General features: G+C 28.4%; 1 protein-coding gene across 1 annotated transcript in view; it reads left to right on the plus strand.

Annotated features, from left to right (window-relative positions):
- Positions 1-15,250: 15,250 nt before the first annotated feature.
- LOC117177016 overlaps positions 15,251-26,887 on the plus strand; it is a 15,636-nt gene continuing 3,999 nt past the window's right edge. The window contains exons 1-4 of the mRNA XM_033367470.1: positions 15,251-15,406; positions 22,275-22,414; positions 23,138-23,279; positions 24,354-24,548. Of these exons, the coding sequence (XP_033223361.1) occupies positions 24,539-24,548 (10 nt within the window). The 5' untranslated portion in view covers positions 15,251-15,406; positions 22,275-22,414; positions 23,138-23,279; positions 24,354-24,538. The remainder of the gene's footprint in view (positions 15,407-22,274; positions 22,415-23,137; positions 23,280-24,353; positions 24,549-26,887) is intronic.

Consider the following 26,887-nt stretch of genomic DNA (forward strand, 5'->3'; position numbering starts at 1 on the left):
AATAAAACAACACAATAATTAGAAACTTTACCACAATTCTAAAAAAATGCTTAAAATTTTGATTAATCTTATGAATTTTTTTAACAAATTTAATAAATAAATGTATTATTCGGGCATTTGTCGGAAGAAAAATTCGTTTTTTGAAAAACCATTCTTTTTAGTTTGAAAATTTCATTACAAGTTTAGTAAAATTTAGAACTAGTCCATACAATTTTTTAAACAAATTTAGTAAACAGACACATAGATAAAGCATTTGCCGAAAGAAATGTTAATTTTTTCAATGACGACTTTTTTAATTATGACCTTTCTGATAATTTCCGAAAATATTTATAATTTGTGGATCAATTTTATGATTTCTAAAAACTATTTTAATACACAAATACATTATTTGCGCATCTGTTGAGGTACAAAATGTTAAGTTATAAAGACTAGAACGTTTTAAACAAATTCAGTAAACATATGCATGGTTTCGAAATTTGTGGAAAAAATAGGTTGTTTTTTCCCAAAGATACATTTGCTTATTAAAATTGTCTAAAAATGTCAAAAAATTAATGAATTCATTATGAATTTTTTCAGAAATTACCATAAAGTTCCTAAATGAAGAAGGTGTCATCGAGAAAAACTTTTTTTTTCAAAAATGCCTTATCTCAACATTTTTTTTTTACTGAATTTGTTTAGAGATATCATAAAATTTATTAAAAAATTATGAAGTTTTCGAAAATTAGCATAAAGTTCCTAATTAAAACATGGCATAAGAAAAACAGATTATTCTATTGAAGAATAGCTCATTATTGAATTTGTTAATTACATTCGTGTATAATATTAGCAACAATAATTTAAAAAATAAATATCTTTATCATTATATTGTTTTTATTCTAATTTATTGCAATATAACTTTTAAAAAATGTAAAATTATTAATAATTGTAAGGACTATTCTTTTAACAAATAATTTGTTCATAAAATTTTTTTTTGTCAAGTTTGTTTATTTATGAAAAAAAATAAAAGCCTAATTTGAAAATCAGCCTCGTCATCTCTCTTAGAATTCTTATAAGCTATTTTTCAAAGTTTTTTATCTAATTTGTTTAATATATATGGGCGGTTGGCGCCATATTTATTTATTTTACTAAATAATAATTATCCTGAACAGAAAATAAATACTTTTGAATTTCGAGATCGCTACAACTCGAAAATGTAGCGTCTTGGGAGTATTCTTTGAAGTATATGAAAACCTTTAAAGACAAAAATGTATTTTTAAAAATTCCCAATACCCAGGTATCGAAATCGGAATAACCGAAAATTTTCTTATTTTGGAATTTTGTATCTAACAAAAAGAAAATGCTTTATTATTTTTTTTCGCGGGGTATCATTAATTTTTACAAAATGTTTATGCTGATCCATTGTGACAAGTCACTAACGACACTTCAGGCCATAACAAAAATATATTAAAAAAAAAAAAGAAAAGGCGTTTCAGCATTTAAAAAAATGTATGTTTCCCATTTACCCCATTTACATTTTTTGGCCTCGCTAATTCTTTTTTTATACTGTATTTCTAGGCTTAAGAATTTCATACAAGCTTGAAAATTTTTGAGCTTAAGAAAAAAAAATTCTTTCATACAAAAAATTCCTAGATGAGAAAATTTGCTGTCATTCCATTTAAAATTAAATCAATTAAAATGAGATTAAAATCAAGTGCAAAATCCTATTAAACGTCCAATATTTATCGGACGTTTAATGTGCAGAATTCCCGAAAATAAAACCAGGAATTAACAAAAACAATCCTGGGTCTTGTAAATTTTTTTCTAGTGTTCTTGTGTTTAAAAAACTTAAACACGCTCACAAAAAATTTTAAAATAGAAGTTATCAAAATAATTTCAGAAAACACCAAAATCAAAATTTTAGAAATTCGCTGTATTGGCCATTTCTATTTATTGGTTTTGGGGATTTTTTCTAATGCATTTTTATCTTTAAACATTGTTATGTAGCTGAAATATTTTTTTATTTGCAAACGTGTTAAAAAATTCCTTAAGCATTGGTAAATTAAATGGAAAAAGTCTCTCAGAAAACTGTAGATTGGAATCCAAAACATTTTTTGATCTATTCCAAATTGAGTATAATTTTTTATCACCTGAATACACTTTTGTTTTGCGGTTTTGAGAACATTTTATTTTAATTTTTAACGATTAAAATTATATTTTTCTCAAAAACTACACAATATATGGATAGCAGTTTTCGCTTTAAAATTGTTCTTCCTGAAACATATTGTAAAAATTAAATAATTATATAAAATTATATAATAATTTATTAAGATTACTCAATCTCTTACATATATAACAATTTACTGCTCAAAGTAAGATAGAGAGCGTGTAATGTTTAAATTAAATAAAAAATACAGCAAAAATAAGAAGTTTTATTCATCGTCTATTACCATTTTTGTGAGGGCTTTAAACTGCCTTTAAATTATTTTTAGCTTTTTAAAAAAGAATTCATATCAAACTGTAAAATGACGATTTTCAAGAATTAGTTTATATTATGTGTCATTAAAAATTAAATTATCGGTAAAAAACCTTTACTTCAGAGATAAAAACACTTTGTTACAAATTTAATCATTCTTTGAGAATTCAAATACATAGTTGAAATGCCAGCTATCTAAATTAAAATTATATTGATTTATTGAAAATTTATCTCATTGATAGAAATTACGCTTTTTTAGATTAAGAATTCAATTGTCTTCTAAAAATTTCGTCTTTCGACTTTACAATTTAACCCCATGGTTGAAATTGCACCTTTTTTGTTGATGTTTAACTTTCCTTAAAATTATAATATGGTGAAGTTAACTTTCTAGGTTCAAAATTTAACTGTTTGGCGACAAAATCAACTATTTTGCTAAAATTTTAATTATTTGTTTGAGAATTAAACTCTATGAAGTGAAATTGTTGTATGAAAACTCTAAATAATTTTCTAAAAATTTGCTTTTTTCTTCATAGAAAATTCGTCCTTTTGAATTTAAATTCATATTCTTAGATGGAAAAATACCGTATTAAAAACTCAAATGTCTTCTGTCAAATTAAATGAAATATTATTTTAGCTTGTGTGGCTTTTTTAAAATAGTGGTTTTCTGATTTTTAATTTTGTTTGTTTCACGATTTGAATAAAAAATACTAATCATATTAAACAACAATTAATAATAAATTTTTTGCTCTTCTTTTGCTATTGGAATGAACTATAACGATACTCTGATCACTAAACGCTTTGAGTGACTCTTTGAGTGAATTATTAGGGGACGAAGCAATGGGGCACCACAACTGCGATGTAGAACACGATGCGATAAAAAATACAATTGAGACAGTCTGTGTCACTACGGTTTAGAATATAATTTGGAAGTTAAAAAACAGTAATGTTTCTGTCTAAAGAGTATGTGTAACGATGAAATCGTAAAAATCAAAGTGGACATGAGCAAATTGAGTTTATGAAAAAGAGCAGAAGTTTCAGCAAAAAGTTAAATGACAAAATTTTTTTTTTAAGGATGAGCATTTTTTATTTAACGAGACTATGAACAATAAATGAATTTCCATAAATTGGATCTAAATTTTAAACTGAAATGATAAATGTTCATAAAAACATGAATTTTTATTCAAGCGGTTCAAGTTTGTATCAGGTATAGTTAATTTTTAAATAAAAAATATGAATTTTCAACCAAGAAGATTAATTTTCTACTAAAAAAGAATAAGATATGATATTGCTTTTAAGTGACTGATTGAATATTCCATCAAGTAGTTGAATTTTCTATCAAAACATGTGAATTTTAAAAATCATTAATTAGCCAAATTATCACTAAAATGTTCAGTTTTGAATAAATAATAAGAATAATTTTCCACCAAAAAATTAATTTTTCCTACAAAAAGATGAATCTTCAAATGAACTAGTGAAGCTTTAACACCAAAACTGAATTCTTAATTAAATAGTTTAATCTTCAACCAAGTATAGTAAAATTTTTCTAGCAAAAAGATAAATTTTCTACCGAACAACCATTTTTCAACAAATCGGTTCAAACATTAATTATTTCAAAGATTGCACATTTTGAAACAAGGATATCAAAAAAATTTCATCGACAGATGAAATAATAATATTGATATAATAATATTGATAAAAAAATTATGAATTTTGCTGAATTTATCATTAACTTTCTAATTCAAAAAGGTGACATTAAAAAAAACGAATTTTTCTGTAGACAAATACCTGATTAATGCATTTATTGATTACATTTGTTTGAAGAAATCATTAAATTTATTAACTTATTTTGAATGTTGCTGAAATAGTCATGAAGCTCCTAACTGAAAAGACTAGCATTGAAAAAGCTGAATTTTCCTACCGAAAAATGCCAAAATGATGCATTTTTTTATTAATTTTTTTTTAAAGTCATACGATTAATCAAAAAATTATCAATTTTGCTAAAAGTATCATAAAGTTCCTAATTTGTAAAAATGGCATAGAAACAAAAACAATTTTAATGTCAAGAAATGCCTGATTACTACATTTGTTTATTCAATTTGTTTATAATATGAAGAATTATAATCTTAAGAGAAAGTTTTCATATTATATTGTTTCAATTCAAATTTTTCGCAATGTAAGTTTAAAAAACCTATGTTTATGGAAAATCGTAAAAAAAATGTGTTCAACAAATAATTAGTTTATAAAATTTTGTTTGTAAGTTGTCTAATATTGGAATATCCCTAACTAATGATACATTATGCAACCAAGGCAATTTCAACCATTTTTCTGTTATTCACGAGCACCGGAAACGGTAATAAGTCTTGATAATTCTCTTGGAAATCTTATTAGCTCTTTTTAGATTTTTTTTTGAAATCGGTACATACTGTGAGATAGATGAATGGAAAAATATAATTTTTTATTTTGCACGATTCTTTTGTTGTCAGAATTGTAATTTTCCATTTTTCAAGAAAATTTAAAAAGTTGTTATGATAATCTTGTAGGGCATTCAAAAATGAATATTTTTCTTTTCTTGACTGTTTTTCATAACGTCCGTTATTTACCTTAAATTGTTTATTTTCGTGCGTTTTTGGAATATTGTAAGTGCTATAAATCTGGTAAATTTTGCTTTCATCAAAAAAGGCAGTAGAGTAAATGGTTGGCTTTTTTAAATACTATAAATATCGGTAAAGAAAAGTTTCGAATTTAAAAAAAAAATGATCTCAAAAATATTTAAAATGTGCTCACTCCTCCAATTTTTATCACAAATGGCTAGCTAACGAGTTTGACCTTCATTTTAAAATACCAAAAGAGTTTATCAAAGACAAATCCAATCAGTCAATTCTTTCGAAAATTATCGTGCTGACAAACTAAAAATCTACATACAGATGCACACACAGGCAGACACATTCGTAAAAACTTGGTTGTAGATTCAGTGTCTCAAAACGTAAACGATCGAAAAAACGGAGGGGGGATGCGAATGTAATCACTTTTGAATATAGTAGATGAACATTCAACCAAGAGACTAAACTTAGAACGAACCCGCAGGAGCTAAAATAGAAGCGTAAACTTTTGGCATCTTGCACTTCCTTGTGAAAATCATAATACTGGTCTTTTCCACATTTACAGAGTTTCCTGAGCTATTACATTAGAGCTCTACGATGCGCAATGCCGACCTCGTAAGGCTAGGATCAACTAGGATTACAAAGTCATTAGCATGTCTCTGAGGATAATACCCCTCTTCATTAGGTCTGCAAAGGAGGTCATCCACTACCATGCACCACAGGAAGGGCGACAGGGCACTCCCCTGTCTTTTTCGGCGTAGCTTGCTTCCTATCCAACTTGTCAGCTAGTTTGCCACGCTACACCTCAAAGCATCTCGACAGATGACTTCTGAAGGAGTATTACTAAAGGCACCATCTACATCCAATAGCGTTTCGACAGTATACTCCTTTTGTTCTAACTGCTGCCCCAATTTTGCCACAAGGCATGGAGTGCCGGAGGCTAAAAGTACCTTCAATAAGATATATCTCTCGACCAGCCTATTCAACGTCTTTAGAATAAAATACACTAGGCTGATTGTGCTAAAATATTTGCAGAAGTGTAGCCCTTCTTCCCGGGTTTCGGAATAAAGGGTACTTCACCATCCTTCCATGCCAGTGGAACATGTTCTAGATTGATGCTTGGCCATAAATATTTGCGTCAGTGGATCGCTGAGAAATACCAGACCGCTTTGAGAGACCGCTGCGTAGATGCTATCCGTCTCTGGTGATTTAAAGGGGAAGAAGGACCCTACGGTCGAACTTCTATCAGGTGGTTTAACGTTGCTTGTTCGTCCTCGTTAAACTCTCCATTTTCGAGCTATATTAATGCGAGGAGAACTTCTGGGTTTTTTTCTAGGATCTTGTGGAGCCTCGCTGTTTACGGAATATCTTTCAATTCCCCACAGAAGCCCCTTCAGTCTTCCTGCCTATACTTCCTTATATTTTTATTTTAATCACACTAAGCCATATTATAGATGTTTCAGTCTAAAGGCAACTTGGGTCTCTTGTCCCTATTTCAAAAAAGCTTTTGTCCTTTGGCAGAGTTTCTTCAGGTGCGTATTTCACCATTATGCTCCTATCCTAGACTTAATTGTGATTACAGTGCAAATGTTTTAATACGAATCAGTCTAAGCTCTTCGCATGAAATCCAAGACGTACTCTAAGTCATCAATGCTACCATAGATTGTGGGTAATCCCACTAGCCTTCCTTTGTTCTCCACGTTACATGAGTCCCAAAGTGTTTTTCTAGGATTTCTGATTTTTGAAACCGTTGGCTTTTCTAGGCTTCGCTAAAACAAGATTGTGGTCTGAGAGAGACACCTCATCAGAGACTCTCCATTCCACTACCCTGCTCCTGTATCGCTCCGAGCATAGAGTCAGATCGAGGACCCCACTCCGCTTTTTAAACTGGAATGTGGATGTATCATCTCGATTCAGAATCTCAATGTCAATGTCTGCCAGGCATTCGATTAAAACTCTTATCTGTCATTGTAATTATGTTCTACTGGCAGTGCTGAATTAGAATCTCCACCTCTCTGGCAGTTCGTGATCCATCCGCATCGCCACGGTAATAAGCCGAGGCAATTAAAACCTCCAGTATTTTTCCGCTTTCGCCCCAGAACCTCGGTTTAATAACAGTGAGATCAATTTGATCAGAGCCTAGGCACCAAAATCGCATTCATACTCTTGACAGCTATGCACGCCCTCAGCATGTTTTCGAGCAGCCATAAATAGTGCCACGCCCTGACAAGCTGCTAATTTTTTTCTTGAATAACCAGATTTCTTGGATTAGGGCGAGCCCTGTTTGTATCACTGACATGTGTCTGGCTATACCAGCCGAGACGCCTTTGCTGTGGTGTAAGTTAGTCTCCATCATGGGGATTCCTGCCTTAGCCATTGAAAGGAAAAATTAGGGCTTCCCCGATTGCTTCTAGTCTGCCTGAGGATCTTAGTTGGGTCAAACTGAATGTAACACTACCTGCCCTTAAATAGGGTTGGTAGTTCAGAGCCGCAAAAACTCTGCTTGCCAATTTAGGAAGTCTGAATACTAGAATCCAGCCACTCCTCTTATGTCTGGATCTCTGTGCGTCGGAATATACCTTCCATAAATCGGCCTCCAGAGTCAAGTGCTGAAAGCTCAGGTGGCCCAGAACGATCGGCCGACTCTCAGTTTTTCCGCCAACAGGACGGTCGCTTTGCGGTAGAATTGTAGATATTCCGTCCCCCTGGGCTCCAGGTTTAGTCCATTGTTAAGCCTAAACTTATGTGTCCTTTCTGCCAACTAGTCTCTTGACAAGACATCAGCGATCTTAACGACGATGAACCCCTATCTGATGAAGATTCCGCTGAATCTGGGGGTGCGTCCGTTCAGGGCCAAAATGTCAATCTCCTTGGAGATTTCTTCTCTCGACCTGTCCAGATCATTGAGAGCTAGACAGGTTTCAGGATAACCCGACGCAAACTCTCACAAGGGTGCTGTTAGCCATCTGCGCGAAAGTAAGGCCCTGTGTATCCAGATCCATCTGCCGTTCGCACAGAAGCCATGAATATAAACTTCAAGAAACTTGTTTTTTTTCGATTTAGACGAATCAATGAGAAACTAAAGAGCGGACAATTTCACATCTACCGACTAAACGTGTTCAACATCTGCCCTTATAATTAAAAATAATATGCATATTTGTGTCTGGAAAAAATTATTTCTTAGTTTAAGAGTGCCTTAATAAACCATAAAATTTTCTGAAAGATTCGTATTATTTTTCAACCCCCAAGAAATTCCAAAATATACCCTTATTTTTTAGGTGTTGCATGAGTCACCTTCGTTAGTTCCCTGTTTCGGGGGGTCTCTCTAGAGCTCTTTTTTCTCTTGTCCATAAAATGAGTCTGAGGGGTTGTTCCAGGTGCAGATTCTGCAACCTCGTTGTCTTGGCTACTAACTGAAAGACGCGCATTACGCGCTTTCTTCCTCTGAGCGCCGCTACGGTTCTTCTTCATATAGAGCACCCTTAGCTGCTCTTCTATCGTGGCGACAGGATTTTCTCTAGTCTCATTGTTTCGCACCGCTTTCAGTAGATTGTCCCCTATGGAGCCTTCTGCTCTCTGTAGTGGGTTGGTGAAGGGTCCCGGAACAGGTCTCTTATTGTTTATTTGTTTTTTTAGAAGATTTTTCAACAGAGAAGTCGTATCATGCTATGGAATTCAATTTGGTGTCCCAAAGTTCCCATTAGGACACATCCTTTTTGATCCCAGTTTGTCCGCCTCTACTAAGGGGGCATGCCAAGATGTTCACGGATCTGTTGCCTCTGGTGCGATGCAGCCCTCGACTTAGCGATCACATCTTGGCTTCGGGAGCATGAGAACTCACGCCCTCAATATTTCAGAGGGTTTTGCCAGTACCGGCTGGAAGGACCGTTTCTTAGTTTAGATATAACCGGCCGGAGTCCGTCAGATCTTCAAAGTTGCTACATCTCGCGATGCAGATCCCCTGGTTTACCTATTCCGTACTATAGCCCGGTGAGACCTGTAAGCTCTCCCACCAACCAAAAGGCTTGCAAACCCCAGGGAAAGTAAGCTTTAGTTAAAAAGATGTTTTTTGTCGCAATTAAATTTCTTGGATGTTAAATGTATATTTTTAAAAATCAATTTACATTTGACTTTTTTCTGAAATTATAAAATTGGTAAATTACTGATAACTTAATTTTTAAATATAATTTACAAAAGCTATACTGAGTATTGGAAAAGTACCTTTGAACTTTAAAATTTCCGAAAATTTTTGCTTGAAATAATTTCTTTTTAGGGAACTTTACAGCCAGGGGATTTTATTTTTTGGTATTTTTCAGTCTTCCTATAAAATCAATAATTAGGTAATTAAATTAATTAAAATCTCGAAAAAAAACTCAAATTACAATAATTCCGTGATTAAAATTGCGGAGACAGAAAATTTTTTGATTATAAAATTTTCGAAAATTAAAAATTCAAAGAAATTAAATTCACAGTCAAAACGAATTTTTCACTAAAATGAAGAATGTTCAAATAAAAAAAGTAATGTTTACCACTCTGATCATTTTCGCTTTGCCATGCAAAAGTGGTCGGGAAAATTTTTCGAGTTTCCAAGTACTATAAATACGCTATATAGACTTTTTTTAATTTGAAAAAATATGTCTCATACCTTTAAAAGTGATAATGTAAAACGTACTAATCTTACGAATTCTCGTTTACTAAACATTTTTTCAGTTTTTAATGAAAATCGGTTTCGTTCAATTTTAAACTTTTTTGTAGTAGCAACATTTTTATTTTTAATGTTTCAAAGGTTTACGATTGAAGCTTTTTCGGTTTTCAACGGTGAAAATGACCTTAAATTTATTTTTGAACCTCATAAACATTTGTCCAATTTTAATCTGTTCAAATTTTAAATTATTTAAATTAAAAAATTTTCACTGTAAATTTATTTTATTTTTATAGATTTTAACTAGAAATAAAATAAGTTAATTTTTTGTAAATCCTAAATGATACTAATTTTTATATTAACAATAATCAATAATTCATTGTAGACTTTTTTTAATATTCATATAAAAAAATATAATTTTGAAGGCTCTGAATTAAAAATTATTTAATACTAACTCTTTGCGAAAGAAATGGTCTACTTTTCGGAATAATATTATAATATTATAATATTAGCATTATTTACGGTAAACGATTGCTCCTCATATGGTCGAAACGTGAATTTTGCAATTATAAATTAAATAATAATAATAACAATTGCAGCCATTCACATATTTCGAAAATTCGATACTAAATACTTGAAATAATGAAAATTGTACACAAAATATTTCAAAATAATTCTAGCGATATCGAGGGAGTTTGACAGATTCATGGGATGTCTAAGTTTTTCTTAATTCTCGAATATTACACCCAATTATATTTCTTGGAGTTTATCCCGGAATTTTAGAAAATAGATAACATTCTGGATTAAAGCAAAAGATTTCTTAAAAGCACCATCATACTCGTTTCGAACCAAGAACTTTTGAATTTAAATTAATTCAAACCTAAACATTTTCCATTCCTTCACACACGAATTCCAAAAAGGATGTAATAGCCTCGATCTATTTAAATTATGAGAACAACAGTGGTATTTTTTTCAAGAAAAATAATTACATTTTAGAAATTTCAATGACTTTAAAATGCTTATAAATCACTGAAAACCTTTCAAGCGATTTGAAATTCCTAAATATTTATTAAATATCTTTTCCCAATAAAATAAATGATGTATTTATAAAATGTCACAATAGGGACACAAAATGGACAAAAAATGTCGTGGATGTTAAATTTTGTCCCCTCTTGACCCCGAATTAACAGCCAATCTAGACTGTAGATGGCCCCTCATTAATTTGTTTCTTAACAAATTTTTGCTGCTAGTTTTACAAACTTCTATGTTTTAATATCGTGATTTCTCTAATAATCTGATTTATATATTCTCAAATTTCAGTTTAGTAGGTGATATGTATGATTTTAATATTATGTTATTTAAGAATCCCTTTTAATCAGGAATAATAAAAATAAATTAAAACAGGCCCGATTGGAACCAGAACAGGTTATCTCAGGGCGCTGCGCTTGGGCCCCTATCGGGTATCGCATTTCATTTCGATTCTGGCCCCATCTAGGCGTCAAATTTTACACTAATCTAATACCTTCTCTGTTAAGAATGTAATAACTTTTGAATATAGGAGATGACCATTCAACATAGAGACTGAATTTAGAAACAAAAGATAAATTTCTAAAGAAGAGGATTAATTATCTGTATCACAGATAACAAATCTCAAACCTAATAGTTGAATTTATAACTAAATAATTAAGTTTCCAACCGAACAGTAGATTTTTTTCAAACAAATAAAATAAATTCTGTAGCAAAAATATAATAGTTAAATTTGCGTTAAAAGAATAAACTTTCAACCAAAAATATTCAGATTGTCTTTTAGGGTTCTAGTAACACTGTTATTGGAAACTATTTTTTTAATAACCATAATTTTAGTTTATAATTCCTCTCTTATTTGAAAATCAGACTACACTGGAACTCTCCTATAGCGCCGATTCTCGGGCTGATGGTATGTGAGAACTAACTCATTATAGTCAGCCCCTCTTTTGTTTATTCACGCTTAAGTGCTCGCCTGAGTGACAACCGCGGACCCCGCGGTCTCCGCGCAGCCCCTATTATACCTACCTGCGGCGCAGCCTCAATTCTTGGAAGGGATATAGAAGGGAGGGCTATTGAAGGTTTTCACTGTATTTCGTTAAAAACCCGTTTTCGTGTTTTAGAAATCATTTTTTCAACTGAAGATGCAACTTTTTCCTTTTTTTCAAAATCGATACTCAAGCATTTTGTGGAAAATACGTATTATTATGGTCAATAATCTTTTTTGGAAGAAAATTGAACATTCTAGGATAACTCTAATAAATGTAAGACTTCAGTTCAAGGTGAAATTTATCGCAAATGTGTAAACATAAATTGGCCTTGCGCTGTAGGTAAAGAGGCGTCGTTTGAAAAATCCTGATAATTTTTTAAAGTTTAATTTTCCTGTATTTAAGATAAGAGGTTAAATATTAGACTGTGTAATATTTTCAGATTTTTCCGAAAAATGAGACAGCGGTTCGAAAAGACTTCGTCATCTCCAGAAAGGTTTTCCATCAAATTGTTTTTTTTTCTCGAAATGATGACATTCAAAAATTTACATTCACAACGTGCTTTACCTTGCTCTATTCACCTGCTGTGTGTAGATTGTTCAGAAATATTTGCTTAATTTCAAACAAATTCTGATTCACAGAATATTATTGTATTCCACAATCTATTTTTGACACATGATTTGGAATAATTATATTTAATATTTCTCAGGAAATTGCTATTAAATTAAATTATATGTTAATTTGCAAAATAAATATTTACGAAGAAATGTACTACTTCCTCAATGAATATTTTTCGATAAAATCGTTGCAGATAGAAGAGAATCGATCAGAGCATTAAAAAATCAAGTGTTACAAAATCTTGTTAAAGAAAACAAGAATCCGACGATTAAATTTGGACCACAAAGAACAAACGAAAACCATAAATCCTATTTTAATCTGAAAAAGGCAAAAAAATAAAATAAAATTTTCGGACAAAAATAAAAAAGAGGAAAGAAAAATGAGAAGGCAGCCAAACACATCCCCTTCCTTCTCTTTTTCTTTCTTTCGTCTTTTTTATTTTTATTATCATCAAATAACAATAAAATTAAAATGAAAAACATAAATAAATAAATTTGCATTACCAACGTTTCGGTACTCGTCCAGTACCCTTATCAAGGCAAGACAAATTTAAGTGGTAGAAATTGACAGCACCCACGAACAGGTGCTTGGCTTGGCTGCCTTCTCATTTTTCTTTCCTCTTTTTTTTTGTCCGAAAATTTTATTTTATTTTTTTGTTTTTTCAGATTACAATAGGATTTTCGGTTTTCTTTCATTCGTTGTGGTCCAAATTTGGTCGTTGGATTCTTGTTTTGTTTAACAGGATTTTGCATCAATTTAATTATTGGGCGTTAAATGGGATTTTTAATTTGGATTTTGGTCTAATTTAAATTTCGTAAATTTTAATCAAGTGCTAATTAGATTTAAATAAAAATCTCGGCTTTTGTCTTAGAGGTCTTTCATAAATCATAAAATCACTTTTTTTCTATTTTCCCACCTTCACCCCTCTGGTGAGTGAGAATTATGTTATTGCTGACCCCCACCCCTCCTTACTGTCCATTATCACGTGACTTTTTCTTAAAATTACGAACATTTATATAACATCACAGAAAAGATTAAAGTGGATTCTTAGACACTAGTTTGTGCAACGTTCACATAGATGTATTGCTATAAGAAAATTCTATATATCTTTAAATGAACAATTCTGATAAAAGTTTAAACATTTTTAATCTCTTCCCTTCTTTGTAGATACAATTTTATATTTTTTACTAAATGCATTAAAATTTATAATAATTATTTTTAATATAAACAAGATTTCAGAACAACAATTCGGGAAATGGAAATCATTTAAAAGATTTTCAGTGATTTTACATAATTTCAAGAGATTTTAGGACTTTTTTAAGGCATTTTAAATTATTCAAAGTATTTCAAAGAATTTGCGAAAACTTTATGGAATTTACTACAATTTCAACATCTTAAAGTATTTTAATTTGTTCTTAAAAATCCGTTAAAAAATTTTATTTTGAAACATCGAAATTAAAAAAATTGTGGCAAAGATATAGAAAAATTATCTTCGGATTGAAATTTTCATTCAGATATTTTCGAGCCGAATCGAGAGGTGCATTTACTTTTTTGATATGACTATTAATTTTTTTTTAATTAAATACACAAGTTTAAAATCCACAAGTTTAAAATCCACATCTGTGTATATAAATGGTATACAAATAGTATGAAGATTTTTTAAAAACTTTTTGAAATAATCGGGGTCTTCTTTTAAAATATATAAAAGTTTTGAGAGAATTTTAAAAATGATTAAAAATTTCAAAATCTGTCAAAAAATCGAAAATCATGGATTTTTGAAGATTTAAAGAAAAACTCAGTACATTATTAGGAATTTTGAAGGGATTCAAGAGAACACATTTTTTCAGGAATCCCAATAAAATATGAAAACATTGCTTCGCAAATTCGTTTTATAGTAATATAAAATAATAATTCAGAGCATTATTTAAATTCTCCAAACAATATCTAGAATATTTTGAGGCAATCTTTGCAAATGAATTTTTCCTTTGAAATATTAATTTAAAGTAATTATTCTTAGAGATTTGGAATTTTATTTAAAGATTTGTTGAATTTTCAAACAGGAATAAAGGGGATTTTTTGTTAAATGTTTAGTTGCGGATGATCAAAAAAAAAAAAATTTCGAAATTACATATATAGTTTTGGAATCATTTTAAGAATAATGAAAATTAAAACAAACTACTTAGTATTAAGAAGAAAAATTTCTTTCGATGATCGATCCGAATAGTTAAGTCTAATTTTTTTTCGGTATAATGATCAAGTTTGAAATAAGAAGACAAGGAATAATATGTGTCAATGATTTAATTAAAATATAAAAACTCTTTTACATTTGCTACGTTTCGATCTCAACCTGTCGATCATCCTCAGGCAATTTATACTTTATACAAAATTGTTACAAAAAGTTAGGTAATTTAAAAAATTTACCATTCTCGTAGAAAAAAATATCATGAAAACAAAATAAAAAATTCAATCAAAAATTAAAAATTGTATTAAAACAGAATAATTATCCATCACCTTTAATAGAAAGTGTGATTAAAGAAAGAATAAACGAGATTTACAATAGTTCTAATAAGCAAAATAAATGGTTAAATAATTTAAAAAAACTTATTTACATGCAAAGGTTGCAAAAAAGTTTATATTGATGAAAAGAAAACAACACTTACAAACGCAGGATTAGAGAATCGATTTTCATTAATAAAAATAAGAACTGTTCCATTAATTTAAAAGCAGAAATACTTAATGTAACTCAACATTACCATAAGATAATAAATTGAATAGTTAATTTCCAAAATACCTTGGCGCGCTTTTTCGCTAAAGTTGAATTAGGCCCTCTATATTCAAAACTCTGTACTAAATATGCAACATAACCCAAGTTTAGTTTCCTGTCACCATTACCTACTTGTCCGTCATTTGACTATCGTGGCTCGCTGAAGTGTTTTTAAAATGTAACCTTAATTATTGGCAGCCTTTTTTCTTTTTTTGACGCTTTCCCAATTAAAAAATTATGTGTTTTGGAAATAATATCAAGTCGTCTCAGTTTTTTAATCCAACCACAATTTTTTATGTTCTAAAAATTGCATATAAGGTAAATTGACTTTTGTGTTCATAATATTTTGTCTACGACAATGTTAATTTTTTAAATTAGTTAACTTTTTAAAACAATTTTGTATCAGGTATAAATTGCCTGAGGATGACCGACAGATTGAGGTCGAAACGTCGAAAATGTAAAAGAATTTTTATATTTTATTTAAATTATTGACTCGGATTATTATTCCTTGTCTTTTTATTTCAAACTTGATTTGTAGACCGAAAAAAATTGAACTAATGTTCATATTAAGTTAATTTTAAAAATAATATAGAACTTGAAAAGATTTTTAAAAATTAATAAACAATACAGACTTTCGACGATTTTGAAAAAAAGTGCCAAAGCATTTTAAGAGTTTTGAAGAAGTTTAAGGGCATAGAATTTTTGTCACATTCCTTAAAAAATATGAAATTTTTTTTTTCTTAAATTAATTGTATAAAAAGCATTTTAAAACCTTTAAAGCATTATTACATTCTTTTTATAGATCTGAGGAATTTTTTTCTTGTTCGAAGATTTTTCTAAAATTTTAGGAAGAATTAAATAAAGAATTAAAATTCTGTAAAACAATAAAAATGTATTTCAAAATTGTCTAGATACGTGTTCAAAATATCTCAAAATCGGTAAAAATTTATTTCAGGAAACCTGTAAAATTATATTAATACAGATCTGTACATTTTATAGTATCCAAATTTGTATGAAAATATTGTGTGGCTTAGAATAAAATTAAAATAACATGGAAAGTTTAACATTTTTCTAACTTGTGATAGACAAAATTTTGAATTGCAATATACTCATTCTTCTTTGTTTAAAGATTCATATAGCAGTGTAAAATTTATCCTTTAAAATCCTGAAATTTTTATTAAATCATATTCTTTGGTTAAAACAAAATTTCTTTTTGTTATAATTAACTTCTTTTGAATGTATTTTTTTGATGTTATTGTTTACATTTGGAAATTTTTAATTACAATAATTCCGTAATTGAAATTCGGAAACATGAAATTCTTTAATTATACAATTCCCGAATATGAAAAATTAAAAAAATTGTTGCATGAAAAACACGAAATAACATATTTTAAATATTAAGTTTATTCCATAACAATATTTTTTATTTAATGTGGCTACATTTTTTCTTTTTCACCAAAAAAGATTATTTATGAGTAAAAAGTAAAATAGTTAAATTCACAGTTAAAAACAGATTTTCTACTAAAATAATTAATTTTTAAACAAACAATGTAATTTTTAATAAACAGCAGAATTCTCAGCCCAAAAAACATTACTTGATCAGGAAATGATATTGATTTTTTACCAAGCAGTTCAAGTTTTAACGAAAAAATTAATTTTCAAGTAAATCGAGGACTCTTCTGTTAAATCTTTTAATTTGTATTTAATTTTTAAAAATTCTATGTTTCAACAAATTTCCAAAAGTTGTTATGATAATTTTGTAGTTCTTTCAAAAAGAATCATTTCTGTTTTCTTAACTTGTTTCAGAACGTGTGTAGTTTGAGTTAAAATTATTTTTTGTTTTGTTTCGAATTTTGAAATACTGAACTCTGATCATTTTATTTTGATTAAAAAAAGTTGGGGGGGGGGGGATTTTTATCCCAGTACTATTAATACACCACATAGAATTTTTAAATTAAAAAAAATATGTCTCGTACCTTTACTGGTGAGAACGTAAAACATATTAATCTTATGAATTCTTGTTGACTAAACATTTTTTTAAGTTTTTAATGAAGATCGGTTTTGACCTTCAATTTATTTTTGGACCTGAGAAATTTTTTTCCAATTTTAATCTGTTAAAATTGTAAATTATTTAAATTCAAAGGTTTTTAATAGTTTTCAACTTTAAATAATGAGTAAAATTTTTGTTAATATTGAACGGGTGAAGTTTTTGAAATAATAATTGATCAGACAATGAAGAGTTTCTTTAATTCAATATAAAAAATTTTAATTTTGAAGGATCTGAATTTAAAATTATTTAATGCCAACTCTTTGCGAAAGAGATTGTCTAATTCTCGGAATAAATCAAATTAAAATTTTTCTTTATTATTCTGCAAATCGGAGTGTCTTGGCTACATGGAATGATACAATTTAAAAAATAGAGCTGTTTTGGAAGTAAATTAATTCAGTAATTTCTACTTAAAAATTGTCTAATTTTCATTTAATAGTATTACCATTATTTTCGGCAAAGCATTGCTAACAAGTAGTTAAAAATACAAAAAAGCTTTGAATAAATTCATGAGAAAAAGATTAAAGTCTATAAAAATTCAGAATTTTGAATTTTAAGAATTAAAAAAAAGCGCCTGACATAAAGTCGTCTGCTGACCATAATTTCGTTTCAAAGATCTCAAAACTTTTACGGTCACAGTTTATTTTAAGATTTTATATATTCAATAGGAAAAAATAGATTGCAATATAAACTATTAGGGAAATTAAAATCATGTTAGTGACTGAATTAGAGTTACTTTTGCATTATTATAACAAATATCAAGCGATTTTTGGAACATGCAACCAGAACTCTGCAAGAAAATTGTTGACAATAATTATTTTGTTACTTTCAAAAATATCAAATGAAACATTCAAATTTTACGATTTTACATATAAAAAAGGGGAAACTAAGCTGAGAATTGTATTGATTAATAAAATAGAAATAATCTTAGTTATTTAAATGGGAATATTTTTTGCATTATTATAACAAAAATTAAACTCTTTTAAAAAGAAGCAGACACGCAATAATTATTTTGCAAGTTAGAACAATAGTTGTTGAAATATTTGATATGCTATAGTTAATTCTTTCATTATTTAGTCGATGGTTTGTGATGGAAAATATTACAAATTTTTATTCTTGTGAAAATCTTCTCCTTTTTACTCAAATTATTTTTCCTTATATTCGAAACTTTTAACACATCTATAATTTTGCTGCGTCATCGCGGTTGGAATAAACTTTGTTACAATAATAATAAAAGACAAATAATATATTAATTTTTTTCAACATTCGCGTATTTAGAAAATGCGATACTGAAGACTTCAAATAATGAAATTGCGTCAAATGCATAATGAAATTTTGTGTCAAATGCACAAAAATCAGAGAAAGAACATTTTTACATTTTAAACACCCTACAATATTATCGTAACAAATTTTTGAATTTTTTTTTTTAATTGTAAATTCAAATTTTGATAGAACAAAAAAATAATTAATAATCAAAAATTTTATTGTTTGTTGAAACTATGCCAGATACAAGAAAAAATGAGTGAGTAAATATTGTGTACTGAAAAAAGATCTAGAAATTTGTTATTACTCGCATTTTGATAGAACGCGTAGGTTCTGTTTTATTAATAAAAAGCTGCATTAAAAATAGAAAAATTAAATCTTCGGTTTAAACTCTCATGCAAACCAAACATGCTACGAATTTTTTTTCAATCGCAGAAGATAACATTAACACTAAAAAAAATAAAATGTTTGGAAAACGATAAAAGCTACGAGAATAGATGAAACAACAAAGATTACGCATTTAAAAATGCGTGATGAAAAATTAAAATAAACAAAAGTATAATAAACAATTGTCATGAAAATACATAAAAAATAAAAGAAAATTAATCTTTTCCAAAAACGACACAAGCTATTATAAAATTTTAACTAATACAATTTTTGACTTAATTGCATATAGAAATTTTCTCGGAACCACTTTATGCACGGATTCGCATTTGTGGTTCAAATAGTAAAAATTAATATTAAAACTAAACGAATTGAATTTATGGAAAGACGTTACAAGCTGCAATGAAATGTATCATTTTTTTTTGGAAAATTGAAATTTTCAATTTTTATTGCACACAAAATAATTATAAATCAAGAATTTCATTCAGTGATCAAGACAAAAAAGATCTACAATTTTGTTCTTACTGATTTTTACAGGAAGTGTAGTTTTCGCTTTATTAGTAAAATACAGCATTTAAGTATGAAAATTTAATTTTTGGAAAAAAATGAAAGGTACGAAAAAAATTTATTCTTAAGTTTATTCTGAATCATGGTTTTTCGGAACGCGCAATGCTTGTTTTAATCGTAAATAATAAAATCATAAATAAAAATAATTTTTTATAAATGACACGATGTACGGAAAGAAATTAATAGATGGAAGTTTCTAACCCAAAAACGATTTACAAATTTGTTAATCATCATTTTGAAATTCGACTGCATGCTTCATCATTTATGCTACTATTAATTAAAATTTCTCAAATGAGTCCGAGGTCTGTCATTTGAACCTTAAAATTTTTCAAGCATTTTCCACTGGCTCTACTTATTGTTGAAAATTCTTCAAAACTTTCGAAAGCAGAATCATCATTGTTTAATATAAAACAGCAGGAAATTCATGGTTTCTAATAAAAATGTATCAATCCATATAGCCTAGTTCTCCCCCTTTTTAGGATGAATTGTAAAAAGCTTGAAGACTTGATTGGCAGAGAGCCTGAAAATTTAACTGACTATTTATCCATCCCTTCTTTTTTTACAAGACAAGGCAATAAATTTTAAATAAATTTCCTTCTTGTCACAGTTCATACAAAAAGTTTTAATAAAAAAGTGCTTTTGTAAAAAATGAGAATCCTGCTAGCGATCTGCGCTTTAAGCGCATTTCCTTCTTTAATAATTTGTAATCCCCTTTATCCTGAACCCAGGTAAGTACTGTTACTTTTATTATTGGTCAACCTTTTACAATTTTAATTAATAAATTATATTTCTCTATCCAAAACTATATTTTATGAAACAATTTGTGTTACATCTACAGGTTTGCTACAAAATTCCAATTTTCAAATTCCTTTCAATTCTTTTCCTTTCACCTGACCAAATTGTTAATTTTCCCTGACCGTTACATATTCTTCTTGGGAGTATAAATACAATTTTAAACGCAGGAGATTAGTAATTTTATTATAAAACAATTTGTGTCACTAAACTTAATTTTCAGACTTTCCGAGATAAAATTAACAACGAATTGTATAACGGGTGATCTAGAAATTACGATTGATTTTCTATAAAAAAAAATCAATTTCAATGAAATACATCCACTTTAAACCAAAATTTTTTTACCAAAAAAGAGAAACTGAAAAAATTTTGACCTAATTCAGAAGAAAAATTTATACGAAACGTCGCATTTTTAAGCCGAAATGGTGAGTTTTCTAAAAAAATTCTTAATTTTTTAATACTCAAGTATAAACTATTAATGAAAAGGTTAAATTTTAACAAAAAATTAAATTTTAAAGCAAAAACGAAGTGGTACAAAGGCTTTCAAATTTTAGTTAAACAAATAAAAAGTTTTAAACGGAAAATGATTAATTTATATCCAAACAGTTTTTTTACACGGATTTTTAACAAAAAGATAGAATAATAAAATTATCTATCGATGAAATTAATCGCTCATGAAAAAATTTTAACGAAATAGTTATATTTTCAAAAAAAGAAACAAATTTTTAACTTAAAATAATTTTCAACCTAGGTAATCAAGTTTCAAACAAAAATCAGATTTCTTCACAAAATTCAGGAATACTTAACCAAATAGTTATATCATTGACAAAACAATGAATTTGAAAATAAAAAATGCAACCGTTAAATTTTCACTTGATTTTTTCTAATTTAAAACACGAATTTAGAACAAAATTATTAAACTTTTAACTAAAGAAATAAATTCCTAACATTTTTAACGAAAAATAAAATATTTAAATTACATTTTGAAATGCTAATTTTCAAGTAAGAACATAAAAATATTTTAAACAAATTTTTAGAGTTTCTGACAAATTAAATTAACTTTTAACCAAAAGAAAATGAGTTTTCAAAGCAAAAGTTAAATTTGAATTCAACAAGATTAATTGTAAACGATGAAAATCAAATTTATAAAAAAATGAAATCTTAATTAACTATTTTAATTTTCTGTTAAAAAACATTGCATATTCAACCAGAAGTTAAAAATTTCCTACATTAACCGAATTTTAAACCAATAGAATACATTTTAACTAGAGAGATAATTTTTTAACCAGGAAGATCAACATTTTTTAACATAAAAGCGATATTAATTACAAAATACCTGAATTTTAAACGAAATAATTAAATCTCTGACAAAAAGATGGATTTTTGAAAAAAAATACATAAAATAATTATGCGGCCAGCTAAACATTTGAATTGTCAATTTCAATAATTAATTTTATACAAAATTGTTAAGTCTTAATCAAAATAAATTGAATTTCAACCCACCAGCTCAATTTCCAAATAAGAAAATTAATTTTTTTCCAAAACAGGACGAAATTTCAACAAAACACATATATTTTCAACAAAATAGTTGAATTCTCATAAAAAATCGTGGTTTCTTTTTTATTTAAAAAAAATGGAAAATGGAATAGTTATATTTTCATATGCAGAAAAGAATTTTTCAAATAATAAAGTCAATTTAACTTGCAAAGACAATTTTTCAACAAAATATTTGATTTTTGAGCCGAGAAATAATTTTCAGTCAATATGGAAAAAAATTGCAATCAAAATGTTGAATTTTCATGTCCAAAAGCCAAATTTTATTTAACAAAAGTTGAATTATCAACAAACTAATGATGCTTCCAACCAAATGAGAAACTTCTTAACGAAAAGACGTCTTCTAAACAAAAGTATGTTCAATCAAACAAATTTGAAAACTCTGTTAGCATATTTGCTTTTATAAATCTAATTTCATCATGACTGCACGTTCATTAAATCAAGAGAGCAAACCTGACAGCATTTAAAGTATAAAATTTAAGAAGAACCCCCGACGTAATTTTTGTATGATTCTTCAACATGCATTTGATATTTTCCCAATACATCATTTGCACAAATAAAATAAATGTCATTCCTTAGCATTGCAGTAATTCATCAAAGCGAAGGAAGACTTGAAGTTTTTTTCTTTAATAACAACAAACTCTACTTCATAGAAAATGATGGTCAAACTTTCTGTTCCTATCGTGCAAATCCTGCAGGTTTATTTCGCACTAATCTAGGTATGTAAATCCTTTTTATTTTGTTAATCCTTAATGAAATTATCTTCAATCGTTAACGTTCGTATGGTTTCATCGCCCTGAGTCTGTAGCTGAGTTAAAGAAATGAATTTTTATTTAAATAATTAAAAAGTTAACAAGACAGATGAATTTCCGTGCAAGAAAATTCATTTGGTACCAAAAAAGATAAATTTTTTTACAAAATTGTTCCCTTTTTGGTTGCACACATTAATTTTGAATTTTACAGAATAAAACTTTATAAAAATAGATAAATCCTCAAAAGCAGCAGAATATTATTTTAAAAAATTGAATAATTTTGGGGAGAAATATCTTTAATAAAAAAAAATTAAATAGTTAAATGTCAGTTAAAAATACATTTTCCACTATGAAAGAAAAGGAATAATAAATTAAATATTCTAAAATTCGTTAAAAACACACAATTTTAAAAGTCCAATACGGTTTAAATAAGTAATTCAGAATATAATGGCAAAAGCGCAACGAAAAAATTTCATCCATATAGTGTATGTAAAACCTACCCCAAATCAACCACTCAATGTTATAAAATTTGTTAAGAAAACACAATTTTAAAATGTAAAATAAAATATCTTATTTTTCGTTTCTTTCGTTTTTTGTAAACATTTCGAACTTCAGACTCATTAAAATGTAAGTGTTTTTATGTTTAAGACACCGAATTCTACGAATTTTTAACAATAATGTTTTCCACAGGCGGTCGCATAACTTTTGCTGTTCCTATTCATTGGGAAAACGCACATTTCCTCTTGGCTCATAATAATAAAATCTCGCGCCTCGAATGGAATAGTGAAACACATAATCCAGGTCGTTTGTGAATATTTTGGACTCTGGTTTGGTAAGAACATTTACTAAAGTTGAGTTAAAATTTTATGTTAAAAACAATGGGGAAACAACTCCAAAGAATACGGTCCAGCGGTGGTAGATGACGCTGCATTTTATCTAATTACCCTAAAAAAAATAAAAATAATTTTTTAACCAAAGAAACAAATATCACACTAACATGAAAAATTTTATACGAAACAGGAATTATTTGTAGTTAAAAAATTTATTTTAAATTTAGGAAACGATTATTCAACCCAAGAGATGAATTTTTAATAAAAATGATTAATCTTTTACAAAAAATCACTTTTAACAAAGTAGTTTAACTATTATATAACAAAAAAAAAATATATAATACGTGTCGATCCCTTTACTTTAAAGAATGCGAGAAAAAATTGTCGCTGCAGTCGATTTTTGAATCGTAAATCTGATACAAAATAAATTTTGAACCAATCAAAACAGGTAATTTTTTAGTCCCGAGAATAAAAAAAATGCAACAAAATAGTTGAAAACCGGTTTGAGTCAGTAATTTACTCTGATTACCTGGATTACTTTTGATTAAAAGTTAATTGCTTGGAACATAACCCAAATTACTTGAAATTCATTTGATTAGAAGCATTTTACAAATACAGTAAAACTCTTCTAAAACGCCGATTTGGAGACTTAGGGTGGGTGGGAACAAACTCGTAAGAGCCCGCTCCAATTTTGTTTGTTCAGGCCTGAGTGCTCGTCTGCGAGACAACCGGATACCCCGCGCACCTCCTCTTACTCCAACCTGTGGCGCGGCGTCAATTCTCGAAAGGGCTATAGAATGGAGGTCTATTGAAGGGTTTCAATCTACTGTGATTTAATTTGAAAGTGAATTACTTAATTCAGAAATGGATTACAAGTGGGTTAATGCAGAGAAGAAGTGAATTAAAAGTGAGTTATTCCAGCGATAAGGTGAATTTCCACCAAATACTGTAATTACTTCTAATTATAATTGAATTTCATCGGATTACTAGTTCCCATAACCCCACGGCTTAGGGGATTGCCAGAGTTGTTTCCCCTCGGTTCATTATTTTATTTAGGATTGTACATTATATTCCAGGGACTACTTTGGGAAATTTTTGGTCTTTCGCTCCAAATAGGTCTTCCCAGCAACTCATCCACCATGTGATTCTGGGACTTGGTTTTAGCAAAGGAGTCGTGTTCCACCCTACCTTGCACATAATCTATTACATAGATTCTGAATTTCAGAGAATCCTGTCGCTCACTTATGATCATGAAACCAAAATGGTAACTGGTAAGTTCTTAATACAAAAATTTTGTTACAGGTAAAAAATTCTTTATTCCTAGTCCAAGAATAACTCTTTGTAAAAATTGAATGTCCTAACATCCAAATTATAATTTTTTGGAAGTTTAATTTTCGACATAAGAATTAAATTTTATATCCAAAAGTCGAATTATCTATGAAAAAGCCCGAGTTTTAAGCACATAAATATTAATTTTCATCCCAAAAATTCTATAAAAATTCTATAAACACATTCTTTATAAACGAGTTTTTCTCATAGCTGAATTGATTTTTCTGCACAAAAGTGATTCACAATTTGTCTTTAAAGCCTTTTATATACTTTAAGCTTTATCAAACATAAACATTAGAAATTATTTATAACAATTTATTTAAACAAGTCTCCTAATCAGCCATTTTCTCGTAGAAAAAAATGTTTTTTTCTATAATAATTATTAGAGTGACATTTATTGCGGTGACTAATTAACGAAATTAAATAAAGAATAATTTATATGATTGTTATAAACAATTTTTTAAGCAATACTATGATTAATTTTTTTTAAATGCAAAAAGGACGGTTTTCCACTGAAATTGTCCGGCAATAAAATAACAGTGATTCCAAAATGGAATATGGGACCTTTAATAATCATTTGCGTAATTGTTAATAACAATTTTAAAACAATGCGTGACAAGCTGCGGTTGGTCGTAGAAAAAAGTTATTTTTTCTTCAATCATTCTTGTGATAATCTTATTTGTGTTATTCACTCAATTAAAAAATTGATACTTATAATAATAATAAGATTATTATAAAAAACTTAAAATAAATAAATTACGATTCAGAACTCGAATCATTTTTAGATTCCAATTGTTCTATTAGTTCATCGAGTTCTTGATCAAGTTCAACTTCAACTTTTTCCCATTCAGGCATTCGGATAATTTCAGTGGAAAACCGTCCTTTTTACATGTAAAATAAATAAATCATAGTTTTGTCAAAAAAATTGTTTATAACAATAACATAAATTATTCTTTATTTAATTTCGTTAGTTAGTCACCGCAATAAATGTCATTCTAATAATTATTGAAGAAAAAAACATTTTTTTCTGCGAGGAAACGGCCGATTAGGAGAGTTGTTTAACTAAATTGTTATAAACAGTCTATACTGTTTACGTTTGACAAAGCTTAAAGTATATGCATGGCTTTAAAGACAATTTCGAATCACTTTTCTTCAGAAAAATCAGTGCAGCTATGAGAAAAACTCGTTTATAAAGAATTTGTTTATAGAAATTGTTTATAATAATTAAGTCAAATATTATTAAAATTAATTATGTTCTATAAATGCATGTGCAATGATTCCGGCTGATAGTTATTTTCTATCTGTGTTTTATCTTGAGATAAAAATTCACAAAGCTAAAATGGTCAATTTTGTCACTATATTTGTTTATATATTGTTGCTCTGTGAAAAAAAATTTTAAGAAGCAAACTACAATTCTCTTAAAAATTAATTGCGGATCATTTCTGAAGAACAAACTTTTAAATCGGTTAAGAAAGGCGACCTGTAAGCATATATTTATTTCATAATATTGTTGAATCTTTTCTTAATAATAATAATAATAATAATAATAATCGTGATGGAATTAAAATTAATGAAAGCCACTGGTGACATTCCTTTTGTACCTCTTCCTAAGATTGCTTATTCAGATATAGCAAACTGATATACAAATAATATTTCCAGCTGCAATGCAACATGTATCATTTGAATAAGTTTATATCATTACAATTCATAATATTCATGAAAATTGAAACACACGCATTATTATTGTCTTGTTTTTTTTACTGATATTTTTTTCATAATTTAAAAAAGTCTACTCGTTCTGTCTAAAAATTATTGATCACAAATGTGTAGATCCATTTTGGATTAAAAACTTTGGTCTATTATTTTTTTCTTATACAGTGTATTTCTCTGAAAAAAATTCATTATAAATTCATCATAAATCTTTATCTGCAATAGATAATTTCTAATAAAAAAAATCAATTTTCAAGTAAAACAATGAACCTTCAACTGAAATAGTTGGATTTCCAACACAAAAGAGTTAATTTTCACTAAGATAGATCAATTGTGATTGTTGAACAATAAATAATTAAAGGGGGAGGGTCGGTAAGGCCGGTTTTTGGCCTAATTTATTTTTGGACCAAAAAAGCTGAAAAAATCATGGTAGTATCTTATAAGTATCCCGAGTCGATTGCACCCTAAACGGACTACCCTGCACCCCCCAGCCACCCCTACAAATATAGGAAACACCACTACCCACCAACTGTATTTTCGAGAGATTTTACACTCTTAAATTTGTATTCTG

The sequence above is a fragment of the Belonocnema kinseyi genome, chromosome 7 (genome assembly GCF_010883055.1).
Source record: "Belonocnema kinseyi isolate 2016_QV_RU_SX_M_011 chromosome 7, B_treatae_v1, whole genome shotgun sequence".
In the NCBI taxonomy this organism is placed as follows: domain Eukaryota; kingdom Metazoa; phylum Arthropoda; class Insecta; order Hymenoptera; family Cynipidae; genus Belonocnema; species Belonocnema kinseyi.